General features: G+C 27.3%; 2 protein-coding genes across 2 annotated transcripts; both read left to right on the top strand.

Annotated features, from left to right (window-relative positions):
* Positions 1–12566: 12566 nt before the first annotated feature.
* On the top strand, positions 12567–14947 carry K444DRAFT_651292 (putative L-fucose-proton symporter; the record flags this gene model as incomplete). Its single annotated transcript, XM_024885698.1, has 3 exons — positions 12567–12779; positions 13215–13597; positions 13650–14947. 3 exons carry the CDS (start codon positions 12567–12569, stop codon positions 14689–14691), a joined length of 1638 nt encoding a protein of 545 aa, XP_024740071.1. The 3' UTR covers positions 14692–14947.
* On the top strand, positions 14857–15318 carry K444DRAFT_329346 (uncharacterized protein). Its single transcript, XM_024871939.1, has one exon. It carries the CDS (start codon positions 15021–15023, stop codon positions 15282–15284), a length of 264 nt encoding a protein of 87 aa, XP_024740070.1. The 5' UTR covers positions 14857–15020; the 3' UTR covers positions 15285–15318.
* The last annotated feature ends 743 nt before the right edge of the window (positions 15319–16061 follow it).

Here is a 16061-nt window from a genome sequence, read left to right as displayed (position 1 = left end):
TTATAATATAGATCTAGAACTAAGAAAACGAATTTACTATAGATATTATAGTAGAAATAAGGATAATAATATTAACTTAAAATATATTTATATCTTTTAGTTCTATTACTTACTAATAGAAGAACTTATAAACTATAAATATACTTACTAATTTAATAAAAGATAGTATAAAGAGCTATTTAAGCCTAAATAAGAAAGTATTTCCTTTTTCCTTATTAGTAAGTACTAGTAGTTTAACTAAATTATTTCCCAAGTCCGAGAAAAAGAATTTAATTATAACTTGAATATTTAACCTAAAAATATCTAGAGATTAATAAGAAATATCTAGTTTATTAGGCAAGAAAGAGAAAAGAAAACTAGCTAACCGGAATCTATATATAAAAGCAAATAAGTTATATTTAGGAAATCTAAATAGCCGCTTTGCCTTAGAGGAAATTATATTAAAATTACTAATATTTTAGGTTCTAGAATTAATAAATAGTATTAAGATTTGGCTATAAATAGTATTTCTATTAATATTATAATAGATTTCTTATTAAAGAAAAAGGAAAAAGAAGTAAAAATAGCTAAAGAGGTTTTCTAAAAATAAGCCAGAATAGAAAAAAAGCTATTTTATATAAGAGGCTAGAAGAATACTATTCTAAAAAGTAATAAATAAAGGAATAGTCTAGCTAAAGATATAGATATTAATACTTCCGGAAATAAATAAAACAAATTAGAAACCTAATATACTTTTAATTATAATAAGTATAGGATTTCTAAAGTTAATAATATTCTAATAAAACTACTAAAGAAAGTAATTATTCTATTTCTAAAGACTTAGAAGAAAATAAAAATACTTATTAATACTTTAAAAACGCCAGATCTAGCTATTATACTTTAGAATTAATAGATTAAAAATAATACTTTCTATTTTACTATCTTATAAATAGAAAATACTATTATATTAAATATAATTAAATATACTAGAAGATTTATAAAACTAGCGGCTATAGCTTATATAATAGATAAAATATTTAAGGAATTAAAAATACTAATTCAGATATCTAATACTAATAGAATTATTTGATTTAAAAGTAATAGTATTAATATTCGGATATTATTAGCTTATAAATATATTATATAATCTCTATATCTCCGATTTATATTTTAAAGACCTTAAAGAAGTATTAAATATAAAGAAATAATTAATATTAGAGCTAAAATTAATATTTTTCCCGAAAAGATCTCTAGAAATATTAATAAAATAATATATAATATTACAGATTATTAAATATTTACTATTACTAGAGTAGAATTTGGATTTATAGAAATAGTAAAGCTTAGAGCTAAGGTTATAAATAGAGTAAAATATAAAAATATATTTTTTCTAGTTAAAAAGCTTTAAAGATCCTATTTAGTTAACTGTTTTTAGTAAAGATAAAGATAAATATTATATATAAAAGTAATAGTTTATAGAATAAAAGGTTTACTAATTCTAAAAATAACTAGAATATTTATATTATTATAATTATTTTATTTTTAAAGAATACTAGAAAGTAGAAGAAAGTAATAGTTTAAAAGTATTAAGCTTCTAAAATTAAGAAATTAAGTAATATAGAATAGGAAACTAAAGATAAAGAGGAAAAATAGGGTCTAATATTATAACTAGTAGTAATATTAGAGGAAATAGAAAAATACCGGAATTTCCTATAAATTCTTTTATTTTGGATTTGGAAATTTAGGAAATTAATAATATTTTTAGAGAAATTAAAGCAGAAAAGGCTCTAATTAGAGTATTATTAAAAGTAATTCCGGATTTAATAGAAAAGAAAATAAAAAGAGTATTAAGTAAAGATATTTCTAAAAAAAAAGATAAAGTAATATCTTCTAATAATAAAGAAATATATTTCTAAAGCTAAGAAATATAGAATTTAAAACTAGAAAGAATTCTGAAATATATAGGAACTTAAGGAAAATATATTAAAATATTAGATAAAAAGATACTTTCTATATTTAACTAGAAAGAAGCTAAATAGAAAAGTTATAAATTCCGGAGATTAGATAAAAAGAGTATTAGAGAAAATAGCTATAGCTCTTAAAGAAAAAGATAATAACTATAGTCTATTTCTAGTTATAGAAATATATAAAATAAAGAATAAGAAGATTTAACTAATAGATACTAATAATAGAACTAGAAAAGGCTCTAGTAAATATCCGAACTAGTTTAAGAGATCTAAAGCTAGAGAATACCTATAGAAATATACTAGAAAATATAAGAATTATCTTTTACTAAAAATATTAGTTATTCTAAAAGATTTATAACTTATTTCGGAATATCTTAAATAATTAAATATTAGTAACTAGCTCTAGAAAAAGAAACTAGTTATATTTCAAGAATTAATAATTAATTAAGAAGATATAATTATATTTAATTAGAAAGAAGTAAAAAAAATCTATAAAAATATTAGCCTATTTATTCTAATTAAAACTATTAAGTATAAAGCCTAGTAAGAGAAGAATTTCCTATATTCTAAAGCTCTAGTACTAATAATAGTAAAAATACTATTAGAATATCTAGATTATAGAATTCTTAAGAAATATAATAAATCTTACTAAAATTTATAGTTCTTAGTTATAAAGAAGATTACTAGAACTTATAGACTAATTAATACTACTATAAAGATAAATTTAGTAATTCTATAAAATACTAACTTATTTCTATTTACTAATAAAATCTCGGAAAAATTTATTAGATATATTTATATCTCTTTAATTAATTTCTTTTCCGGATATAATTAACTTATACTAGATATTTATAATAAAGATTTAACTTATACTAGATACTTATAGTAGAGATTTAACTATATTTATAATATCTCTAGAGCTATTAAAAATAATTATATTATCTTAGAAAGCTACTAATTCCGTTATATAATTTATATAAGTTATTATAATTATTCTAGAGAATCTATTTCCTAAAATTACTATATTATTTATTAATAATATTAGAATTAAGGAACCTTATATAGACTATAATAAATAGCTTATTTTACCTGAAATTTAGTATTTTATATTTAAATACCTTTAAAACCTAGATATAACTTTAAATAGAATTAAATAAGCCAAAGCTAGTATTAGAGAAAAATTATAGTTCTATTATAATAATATAGTTATTATTAGCTTTATTTATAGAATACTTAAAAGAAGCCCTTTAAGCTTAGGAATTATTAAGATCTTAAAATAGAAATATTATAATAATATAACTAAAAGTAAAGTATTTATTAGAATTATTATTTATTACTATATTTAAATTAAAGGCTTTATAATTATTACTAAATCCATTTACTACTTAATAAGGAAAGATATAATATAGAACTAGAATAATAAATAAAAGCAAGCTATATAAATCCTTTAAGAAAAGCTTACTACTATTCTAATACTCTATAAGTTATACTATAATTTATTAGAAGATTAGGGAATAATTATATTAGTAGTAAATACTAGCCTAGATAAATAAAGTAGAACTTTTAGTTAATATAATAATAAAGAGAAAAAGAAAGTTATATAATATAAGTCTAAAATCTAAAATAATACTAAATAGAGATATAATATTACTAAAAGAAAATACTAAAGGCTAATAAAGTATTTATAAAAAGTATAATTCTGGCTATATAAAGTTTACTTTATTCTTGAACTAGATACTAATATACTTATTATATAACTAAGTAAAGCAGCTATAGATCTTTCTAGAGCTCTAGTTACTTACTAGCTAGTATAAATTCAATTATTCGACTTTAAAATCAAATATATTAAAGAAATCAAATATATTAAAGAAATCAAATATATTAAAGAATATAAACTAAAGAAATTATATAAACTAAAGAAATTATATAAACTAACGAAATCAATATATATTAAGAAATCAAATATATTAAGAAATCAAATATATTTATTACTAATAGATTATTAAGATACTTATAGTAAGAAGGGCAAATACTAAAAATAATGAGAATATTAATAAATAGTTAGTTAGATAGAGCTTAATACCATTAGAATAGTATCTATTAGACAGAAGATTTAGTTAAAAAAAGCAGTTCTGGTTCCGGTATATAATATTATTTTTAAGAATATCCGACCTTTTAAGGCCCTTTATTAGATATTTGAATAGTAGGTATCTAGTTACTAGAAATTAATAATTAAAGCCGTTATTATATCTAGAAGCGAATTAGTAATATTAAAAAATAATAAAATCCGGAAGTTTATAATAAAGTACTATAGCCTTTTATATACTATAACCTCTAATAAAAATAGGTGAATAATAATACTAACTTCTATACTTTACTTAAATAACCTAACTATTTTTACTAGATCTCTTAGATAATAGGCTATTTCGGAAATAATACTAGAGTATTATATATTTCTTATAATACTCTAGACCTGGATAATCTAGCAGTTTTTATGCTTATTTATATATATCTAATTACTTAGAGCTTATATCTATTAATTTTTTTTTTTTTTTTTTTTTTTTTTATATATCATCATTTAAATGAATTCCAAAAAAAATGAATAATATTCATATTATTTATGGATTTTATAATCAATTATGAGAAAAATTAATATGATAAAGGAAATCTTAATATCCGGCTTTATTATTAAGATAATTAAAGATCGGAATAATTCAAGGAATTTAAATGATAAAGAATTTGAAGGCTAAACGATAAGGAATAATATCAATCGATTTATTTGATATAAATATTGATTAAAGCAAGGTATTTAAATTGAATCATTAGAAGAATGATCAATCACAAGGAATTATTACAGATTCGAAATATAGAATAGAATTTTCAACAGAATCATGGTATGTGATTGCTCTAATATAGAAAATAACTAACGATCATCCACTATATTTCCTTATCTCTACCTTTATTCCAGAAATAATCTATACTCGAAGAAAAATAAAGAAATATCATATTACTAAAATATTATTTTACATTTTCAATTAAGATCAATTATACACCGAATGATTTATTTTCATAAGAGAAAGAGAGAATGAAGAGATTAAGAATATATATCGAGGAAATTATTATTAAAAAGGAAACGAAAATTAATAAGTTATTATTCAATTGCTATCTAACTAAATCTCATATTAAGAGACTATTCATTAATTAAAAGAATAATGATATTAAAATTTCAAAAATAAATTAAAATTTTGAACGAAATCTATTCTATTTACTAACCGAGTTACTATATATAAACTAACTAGATTTATCCCCTTTTATATAGTCTATAATAAAGAAGCTATATTACTTATTAAAATATACTTTCTAACTTAAAGAATACTTAAATAGAATAAAGTTTATAATAAAGAAATACTTCTAGAAATATATATAAAGTAAATATAGATAATAAATAAAGATATTAAAGAAGCTAGAATAAAAAAGAACAGATAATATTAAAAGAGAAAAAAGTAATTTAATACTATTTACTAGATTTATTTAAAGCCTATTTCTGAAAAGAATCTGGTTTTTATATATAATATTAAATTAATAAATTAAGACAAGTTAAGAAATATAAAGCTACTATATTACTAGTTTAGCCTATATAAAGTAAGGTATATAGATTAACTAAAAGAATACTATATACTAGAAGAACTTAATAGTACTATACTCTAAAGAATATATACCGGAAATTAATTTAAGTAATTTATTAAAAGAAATAAATTCTAGTACTTCTCTAAAAACAAAGTTAATAATAAATATATACCTATAAATAAATATTTCAAGACAGATATAGAACTAGAAAAGAAAGCAGTTATAAAGTATTATAAGTAAAATAGTACTTAGGAGATCAAGAAAGCTACTAGTATTATTATATATATTTTAAAGTTACTAGAATTAAAAAAATATATATATATTTCCTTTATAAAGAACTAGAAGAAAGTATCTAATAATAGAAGCTTTTCTTAATCTAAAATAAAGCTTATTACCTTTAATTCTTTATATAGCTTTTAATTTTTTCTTCCGACTATTATTTATAACCTTTAGAGAATATTATTATTAAACTATTATTCTAGAAATCGGATAAGCTTTATTATTACTTATTTCCTACTATTATCTAATTATTACTATAAGATAGTATTCTTAATATATAAAATTCTATTACTAGATCTTAGAAATTAAATATAAAGCATTTCTTTTAATATAAAATTAAATAGAAGATTAAGAGATTACTTTATAAACTTTTAATTCCGAACTATAATAATAAATAGTAACTATATTTAGAAATAAAAAGAAAAGAAAAAAAGAAAGAAAGCTTTTTATATATATTTTACTAAACTAGAAATCTTTTAAAAGCTTTACTTATTCTTTTATCTAGCTATTCTTATAGCTTATACTAGTCTAAAGCTTAATTATAATATTTATAAATCTCGACTTTAACTTAAACTACTATTATAAGTTTCCTTATAATATTTAAATAAACTTCCTAATTAGAAGTTATATATAGACGGAATAGCTAAACTAGAAGCCTTATAAAAGAAAAGAGAAACCTTATTAAATCTAATAGTTATTTCCGAAAACACTTAATAATATATAATTCTAGAAATCTCTTAAATATTAGATAAACTAGATTTGCCTATTTAAAGCTTATCTTATACTAGAAAACCTACTTCTTCTTCTATATACTTATAGCTATATTTAAGATATATACTATAGCTACTTTAAAAGTATATACTAAGGCTAAATTAATATATTATATATTCCTACTTCTATAAAGAACTTTTCCTATATAGAACCCTTTCTCTAATTATAATATTATTTTATTACTAGAAACTAGTTATTTCTTTAAAAAGCTAATATAATTTACTAATTCTTATTATTAATCTATTTCTTACTATTAAATATTATTTAAATAATTCCTATATCCTTAATATTAATTCGGAATATCTAATCTTTCTATATTCTATATTAACTTTAATATTAACTATTTCAAATTTAATAATAGTACTATAAATTCCATTTATATTATCTTATAGTTTTTCTTTTATATATCCCAATACCTTTAATATTATTTTTATAAATATAAATATAATTTTAAAATCCCAACTAACTAAATAGTTTTATACTATATAAAATCGACTTTAATAAGTACTAAATAAATATAATTAGCTTTCGGAAAAGATATAGATTAGTTTCGGAAAAAGTAATATCTTATTCTAAGTTATCTCTTAATTCTATTATTCTAACTTTCTTTCTATTAATACTTACTTTATATTTTCCTAATATCTTTAGTATATTTATATATCTTATCTTTTATATATTTCCTATATTATTTCCCTTCTTTTATACTATTATTTAAAGTTAATAGAAATGTCTCTAAATAAATAAAGAATTAGAATATATCTATATTATAAAATTTTCGTTATTTCCTTTTATATTTTAATACTTTAGATACTATTATTATATTTCTATTTCTATTATATTACCTTCTTATTTCCCTATTATTACTATTTAGTTTAACCTACTTTAATTATTTCCTTAATTATATTTCTTTAGATATATATATTTGTATTTTTTTCTATAATAAAAGCCTAACTCTATATTTTACCTTTTATAATTATTTCTAATTTATAACTATATTACTTTAAATATATCTAATTATTATATCTATTTTCCCTATTATATATACTACTATTTTAGCTTTATTTTCTTACTAGAAAGAAAGAAAAACTCGAATATATATAATACTTTTATATAATTCAAGACTATTTTAATTTATTTTTTATTTTAAAATATACTTAAAAGAAATTCTTATAATTTCGAGAACCTTTAATTCTATAATTTATAACTATTATACTAATAATATCTTTATAATCTATTAAAAATAATAAAATAGCCAAAATATAGATCTCTTAAGCTAGTAAAGTATAGTAGCTAGTTCTTATAAGCTATAGTATTATTAAAAGCTTATAGATTAATAATATTAAAGTTTAAAGTATTAAAGAAGCTTAGGTAGTTATAAAAGGCCTACTAATACCAGAAAAAATAGCTATAATTACCGAATTTAATACAAATATCCTAGATAAGCTAAGTAATATATATAATAAGCTCTTAAAATAGAAAACCTTTATTAGAAACGGAACTAGACTAGAATTAACTAAAGAGGAGCTAAAGAACTACTAAGCCAATAATAGGAAATTCGAGAATATTATTAAAGGCATTTCTAAAAGTAAATAAGAAAAGCTTAATAAGATTAAGACTATAGTAAATAGTTTTAATATTAAGAGTCAGAATGAAATTATACTATATAGTAAAGCTTTTAGCTAATATATTAATAATATCTATAATAACCTTAGTAAAAATATCTATAAGAAGTTATATTTTCTCTTTAAAATAAAAGCTTTAGTATATAAAGCTATTTAGTTAATTAATAAAGCTATTTTAGAATATATTAAGAATAAGAAATATTAGAATATTAATATATTTACTAAATCAGATATTACTAAGATATTTAAATATATTAAAGCTATTTCGGAATATAGAGAATTAGAGTTTAAGCTACTATTAGCTAATAATTTTAAGGCTAGATAATATATCTTTAATACTTCCGGAATTCTAATTAAGGGAGTTTATAGTAATAAGTCTTTTCTTGCTTTTCGAGATAAACCTAAAAAATAGGCCCTTATTATAATTTCTGCTTTAACTTAACTAGATCTAGCTAAGAAAAATAAAGCTAATTTAATAGAGCCTAATAAGAAAACTACTAGTAAAGCTAGCAGAACTAGTATAACTAGATAAGAAGAATCTGGCAAGAATAGAAAGTAAGCTAAGCCTAAAACTTCTAATAAATAATAGAGATCTAAATACTAGATTAAGTATAAGATTAGTAAAATAGAGGAAAGTAAAGAGAAATCCTTTATTCTAAAGGAAAAGATATTATCTAGAAAGACTTCTATAACTATATCTAGAATTAAGAAGCGGAAAACTAAAAGTATTAAGTCTAAAGAATTTAATAAAAGCATTTAATATACCTATAAGATACTAGCTAAATAGAAGTTAATATTTGCTTAGTAGAATAAGTATACTTTTAAGGAGATATATAGTAGTATTTTGGGATCTATTTATAAGCGAGAATATTATAGAATTAATAATAGATTTCTTAAAACTCCCTATATAATATATACTTAGTAACTTACTAATACTTTCTCTATTAATATATAAGAGATTAAGGACGCTCTAAAGCTAGTTACTAAGATCTATAAAGTTATTAAAAGCAAGAAGTATATTTCTATTACTTAGATAAATAAGGAAATATAGGATTTCTTTTTTAAGAACTAGAAAATTAAGAAATATAAATATAAGTACTATATTTCTAATTAATTCCGCTCTAATCTATAGCTTTAATTTAATACTATAGTCTCTATTCCTGAGTCTAGTACTACTAATCTAGGTACTAATAGCTATATTTATAAGAAGAATTACCTAAAGTAAATTAAGAAGCTTAGTATTTAAGAGCTCTTAATAAAAGAGATAGAGATACTATAATTCTACTTTTAAAAAGATAATATATTAATATAGAGAGATTTTAGTAATAGCTACTTTATCTTAGCCTCTTAATTCTTAATAGCAGATTCATTAATATAGCTCGGATTTTATAAGGCATTAAGCAAGTATTTTATTTATCTAGTTACTTACCTTTAGCTAGCCCGATATTTTACTTCTGGAAATATTAATTATAATTAGTATAAAGGTAATACTAAAGATCTGGCTATTACTAAAGCTTTAAGTAGCGAATTCTACCTTAGTAAAAAGTATCGAAATATTAGTTATATTTTCCTTATAGACTATAAGAAGGCCGTTACCTTTAATAAGAAGTTTTTTAAAAATATTAATTACTTTTTTATTTCTAATAAATTTAAGCTAGAAGTAGCTAAGGAAATAGGCGAGTATTTACTAAAGGCAGTAGAAAAAAAGACTTCGAATATAGTCTATTTAACTAGACAAATAAATACCTTTAGCTAGGTAATCTATAAGTTTGAAATTATAGGAAAGTATTAATTCTCGGATAATATATAAGTTAAAAAATAGCTTAATAATAATTTGCTACTTAATAGGCCCTTTACTATAGTTCTAATAAGTCTAGTTACTATTAAGAATAGAATATACAAAAATAGAGTCTCCTATAAGATTATTAAAGCTTCTTATCTAGAGCTTTCTCCTCTTACTAAAAGTTAATTTAAGGATATTATAGATAATACGAAATTTAAAGAAGCTATTTATTTAGAGTATATTAGTATAATTTATAATATAATTCGCTATAATAAGCCTTCTTAATATCCTATAGTAAAGGCGGAAATTAAGTAATAATTAAAGGCAGATACTAATTAATATAGAGAACTATATCGGATTTAGTATAAGAATATAGCTAAGCGGATTCGAATTACCTTTAAGCAAGTTCGGGAGTATGAAATAAAACTATTTAAGGGTAATAAGTCTTATTTTAGGTATATAAAAGAGAAATTAGATTAACTAATAGAGGAAGATCCTAAATATTTTATTATTTCGGATTCTAAATAGGATTTTTCTGTTATTTTTTAGTATTTAGAGGATAAGTACAAATAAATAAGGGATTAGATATAGTATAGTAGGCTATACTTATTAAAAATTATATTATTTTAGCAGTTTTAAGGTTTAGGTTATATAATAAAGACTATAGCCTTTTATATATAACTTATAGAAATTATATAAGAGAGCTAGTTTTTCTATAGACTTAGAGAATAATTCTTTATAAATATTTAATTAATTGAGCTTATATATATTATATACTATTTATACTTTACTATTTATACTTTACTATTTATACTTTACTATTTATACTTTTAATTTATTATTTTGCTATTAAGTTACGTTTTATACTCTAGTATACTTTATATAAGTTTTTGTCTTATTATAGTTTCCCTCTTATACTAGGTAGTTATTTCGCTAGGATTTTATATTTCCTTTATCTTTAATTACTTTATTATATACATTTTCCTTTTACTTTATATTACTTATTAAGTACGTTTTCCTTATCTTATTATTAGTTTATATAAGGATATATAAAGTTCTTAAGGATGGCATTTATTAGGCTAATAGAAGATATATAATAATATAATTATAGTTACTAGAACTAGAATTCCTATAGAATTAATAGAATTATTTAGGAATATACTAATAATTCCCATATTATATATTAATTAAAATTAAAATAAATCTTAACTTATAAAAAGCCTATATTATTAAATAAATTTAGTAAATACTTATTTTATTTACTAATTTTAAAAAATATTAAAAAAAAACTATAATATTTTAATATTTTAAAGATTAAAAATTAAATAAAAATATTTCTGAGTTTTTTATATCCTATATAAGTAATATAAGTAGTTTTATTTAAATTTAATTAATAGCTTTTATATAAAACTATTATTATTTATTATTTATTTATTATTTTATAGTTTTAAAAAAAATTAAAATTTCAATTATTTAATAATATATAAAATATAAATTCCTTATATAAATATATATGCATTAATATATAAGATTTAAAAAACTTAAAGTTTTATTTTTAGATATTTTATTTCTAAATAAACTAATTTTTAAAAATATTTTTTTAAGAAAAAAATTACGTCTTTTATAAACCTTTAAAATAAAGTACTTATATTTACGATATTATTATTTTTAAGGTTATAATATATAACTATTGCTATTTTTATATATTATATTTAAAAAAGGAAGTTTTTTTATTAATTAATATAAAAGTTATAAAGGTATTAAAACTATAAGTTTTCGCGATTTTCTATGCAATTCGGCCGTGCATTTAAGCGGGAAATCGAGTAGTCGATAATCGATAATTATCGTTTATCGGAGCTCACCCGAGTCAAACTATCTACACCTGGACCCTCATGACATGATCCTCTGGAATGCGTGTCTCCCTCGGTCTATGGCTTGAATCCATGCAATTGACATGCCACAGGCGATAGAAGAAACGCCAGTTACAACGATAATAATAATTACAGTAACGAAACAGGATTCATCGGCAAACTCAGTGCTCGCCGAAAACCGCATGCAGACTTTCTGAATAAGGCAAACTTTTCAGAGTTCGAGAACGATGTGATAGAGAATGCCGACAAAGGAGACAAAGTAGCTCTTCATGAATTGCAGGCAGAAATCTCACACTCTGCTCAATGGAAATTCTACGCTGTGAAGGCCATCTTTGAATTCATTCATGCTGATGAACCTGAAATGGAAGAGCCTTGGACATCCACGCCTTCCTGGCATAGCAAATAAGGCCAACGAAGCTCTCAGCCTGGGATAACTCCGGCAATCTTGAAATATTCGTACCCTCGGCGGACTCTTCCCCGGAAGTCCACCGCCAGAAGGCTCACTGGGGCCATGACTTGCGCTGGCGGGGCTGCTCGCTAACCCGGGCTGGGGAAAGTTCAACGTCATCCAAGACTCACCCAACCATTCGCCTCGACTTTCCATCTCACCAAATTTCACGACAAGACCACTCTATGAGGCCGGAACAATCTTCGCTCGATCTTTTCCATGGCAGCGAACAGACGATCGGAGCGAGGATTGGCAACTTCTCTAGATTCTTCAAATGTACGAAGGCAAGAATGCGTCCGGTTGTGGCGGAGCAACCAAGCCAAGAGAAATATGGCCGACCCTAACGCAACTAAAGAAGCGACCAAGAAGTGCCGTCGACCTGATCCTTCTACGAACGTTCTTAGGGTGTTCCATGCCATGACTGCTGAGGAAGTAGCTCGAATGGCAGTACCACGGATTGGATGAATCTAATCGATGTGGAGATCGCCCGGATAGCGACTCAAGAATTTCGAGCTTGGCAACATGGTTTGGGGGAGTTGGCAGGTGCCTCCAAGACCACCAGCCTTCCCTGTTCCTTCTCTAATCGAGGCCCCGCGATCAACGTTGCGGAGTTGACGAAGGGGGAACGAGATACTCTTCTCCTCAACACTTGCCAAGAGTTGATATCTATATAACTGGAGACACTTTGGACTCTTCATCTTCATCTTCTCTCTTCATCCCATTGTCACCGCATACACACAATCATTGCATCATACAGACTAACGACACTGTGTGATCAGCTTTCTCCTCGACCACACCTCACTGCCCCCGGACTCGAATTTTGGACGAAACCACCACTTCGCAATGGAAGAATCGACATAACGAAAGGCGTCAACGGCTACGGCAAACCAAGATATCGTCAACAACCGCAAGCGCAAGCCAATTGACGACCATGAGGTCACAGGTGCGGGACAGATCACGACACGTCAATCAATCCTCCCTGTCGCTCTCGTAACAATCCTTTTCTTCATGTGGGGATTTGCGTACGGACTCTTGGATGTCCTGAACTCACACTTTCAAAGTGTCTTGAATATCAGTCAGGGAAAATCAGGTGGTTTGCAGGCAGCATATTTTGGAGCATACTTCATCGGACCCCTTACGTATTCGGGATGGATTGTCCGCCGATTTGGATATCAGTGGGCTTTTATCTTCGGTCTCTGCGTGTATGGCGTTGGTGCTTTGATGTTCTGGCCATCTGGGGTCAAGAGATCGTGAGTATTCCCTCTTTTGGTTTGGAATGAGGTGTGCTGATTGATCTTAAAGGTTTGGTGGGTTCTGCGGCAGCATGTTCATCGTTGGAAGTGGCCTCTCCACACTCGAAACAGCAGCCAACCCGTTCATAGCCACCTGCGGACCTCCAAGATACTCCGAACTTCGTCTCACACTCGCCCAAGCCTTCCAAGCTATCGGCACCGTCGTCGCTCCTGTACTTGCATCCCAGGTCATCTTCAAGAACGTGAATGACAACTCTCTCACGTCGGTTCAATGGGTCTACCTGGGGATCGCCATCTTTGTCTTCCTCCTCGCCGTCGTTTTCTTCTTCGTTCCTCTTCCGGAGGTCACCGATGCAGACATGGCAGATCAAGCCCAACAGTCCGCGGGAGACACCGACTTCGAAGACAAGCCCCTCAGACAACAATACACCCTTTTCTATGGTGTCTTTGCTCAATTCTGCTATGTCGGTGCTCAGGTCGCATATGCCGGGTACTTCATCAACTATGTCACTTGGGTCAGACCTGGCACATCGCATGCCGCTGGCTCGAATCTCCTAGCCGTGGCTCAAGGATGCTTCGCCGTCGGGCGTTTCCTCGCCAGCGGTCTCCTCAAATTTGTCAAGCCTCGCTTCGTGCTCATGGCTTTCATCTCCGGCGTCGTCTTGTTCGCAGCATTAGCGATCGGACTTCAAGGAAACGCGGGAATTGCATCTATCTGTCTCGTTCTCTTCTTTGAGTCCTGTGTGTTTCCTTTAATCTTCACTCTCTCCCTCCGTGGACTCGGTAGACACAGCAAGCGGGGAGCCAGCTTCATTGTTGCGGCTGTCAGTGGAGGAGCACTGTTTCCGCCTGTGCTAGGAAGCGTCGCCGACGCGCTTGGGGGAAATACGCAGCATGCTTTCTTTATTCCGTTGATTGGATTCGTGATTGCGTTTACGTTCCCTGTTTACTTGAATATGTTTAAGGCGAAGAGCTTGGATGGCTGGACGGAGAAGGTGAAGGTGGGGATTGAGACAAATAGAGATGAGGAGAATGGGTCGGGGGATGAGTGGGACGAGAAGGAGCATCAAGCTCAGGTTGAGAAAGAATGAGGGTGTAATGTACGTGGAGGTTCTTGCGTCGAAAGTGATACGCGACTTACACGTTTTCATAGAGGATAGAATACGTCCATTCGACCACAAATGCCACACCACCTGCTCAGCTGAGCAGACCGCACAATATTGACAACGATGGATGCTTGGAACTTGATCGCAACAGTATACTCAATTGAAGGAACTCAAAATCTGTATGCATTCAAACATCATACGGCGTGAACCAGCCCTTGGAGTTCAACGCCTCTACGGCACCTAGCACATCTAAGCTGTTCCTCGGTTCCGTGATTTTCTTCACACTAATCTCGTGCCTCGTGAGTTTATTCTTCATGGACAACCACCATCTCTTCACCAAGCCCAAGAAATCCAAATCCTCAGACTTCCGCTTTACAGAAGTCGTGAGATTAGAGTCAATCCTCACCCACGTCCCATTGGAAGGTACCAACACCGACCCGTTTCCTAAAACAGCAACGTTGATCCGATTTATAGTAATCGCTAACTTCTGGAATTTCATTGGGTGCCACACCTGTCCTGCAGCGTTAGCAATGTCTCATCGGACGAGGGAATACCTCCTGAAGACGACGCGTAAGTAATCTGACAGCCTAACAAGAAAATATGTTAAGTGCGTTTGATTTGGATCAGACTTTGCCTGGTTGGGCCATAGACAATGGTAGGCCTTCGTTAGAAATGTGCTCAAATAAGTCAAGATATAATTTACTAAGACCGAGGTCTCACTCCAGGAGATTGCTATATGACCCTCGAATCCTCGATGCCTCGGCTCTTTTCAAATCATTGGACTTCGGCAAAGATGGCTCGAGCACAAGGAAGAGACTCAAAAGGAACTTGGGGCTTGCAGCTCTGCACCTCCAAAGAACATGAGTATGTCCTTGAAAAATTGACAGCGCAAGGGATGAACAATCTTGGCTGACCTTGCACGCGGCTTGACCTGGTCGAGAAAGGTACCTTGCTCCGTTCCGTAATATTTGGTACATTTACAGTGTGCTCGTTTATCGAGGATGGTTCTCTTTATCAAATTGCGAGGTTACCTCCGTCAATTTCCCCAATTTTGGGTCCGAGCACGAGTGAGACTTCGCGACCAGGTCCTTTAGCACCTGGTGTGAAGTTGGCCATTACGCTCGGTGGTACATTTCGCATTGGGTGTACAAATTCAAATACGAGAGTGTAGGGTTCAATCTTGCCTTGTGACAAGTATACACCCTTGAAGCCAGAGGAGGGGACGAAGCAATATATGCTTGCGTGCACGACCGAGCGTCATGAAGTGAGGGTGGAGATCAGACTATGGGTAAATCGCAAACTAATACCACTAGAGCGTCTTGATAGAACGAGCGCTAGACTTACGCATATCGACA

Source organism: Hyaloscypha bicolor (genome assembly GCF_002865645.1).
Source record: "Hyaloscypha bicolor E unplaced genomic scaffold K444scaffold_52, whole genome shotgun sequence".
NCBI lineage: Eukaryota > Fungi > Ascomycota > Leotiomycetes > Helotiales > Hyaloscyphaceae > Hyaloscypha > Hyaloscypha bicolor.
This window is presented reverse-complemented; position numbering and strand designations above follow the sequence as displayed.

Coding starts and splice junctions, on each gene's coding strand:
- K444DRAFT_329346 (XM_024871939.1), top strand. CDS start 15,021: ATGGACAACCACCATCTCTTCACCAAGCCCAAGAAATCCAAATCCTCA.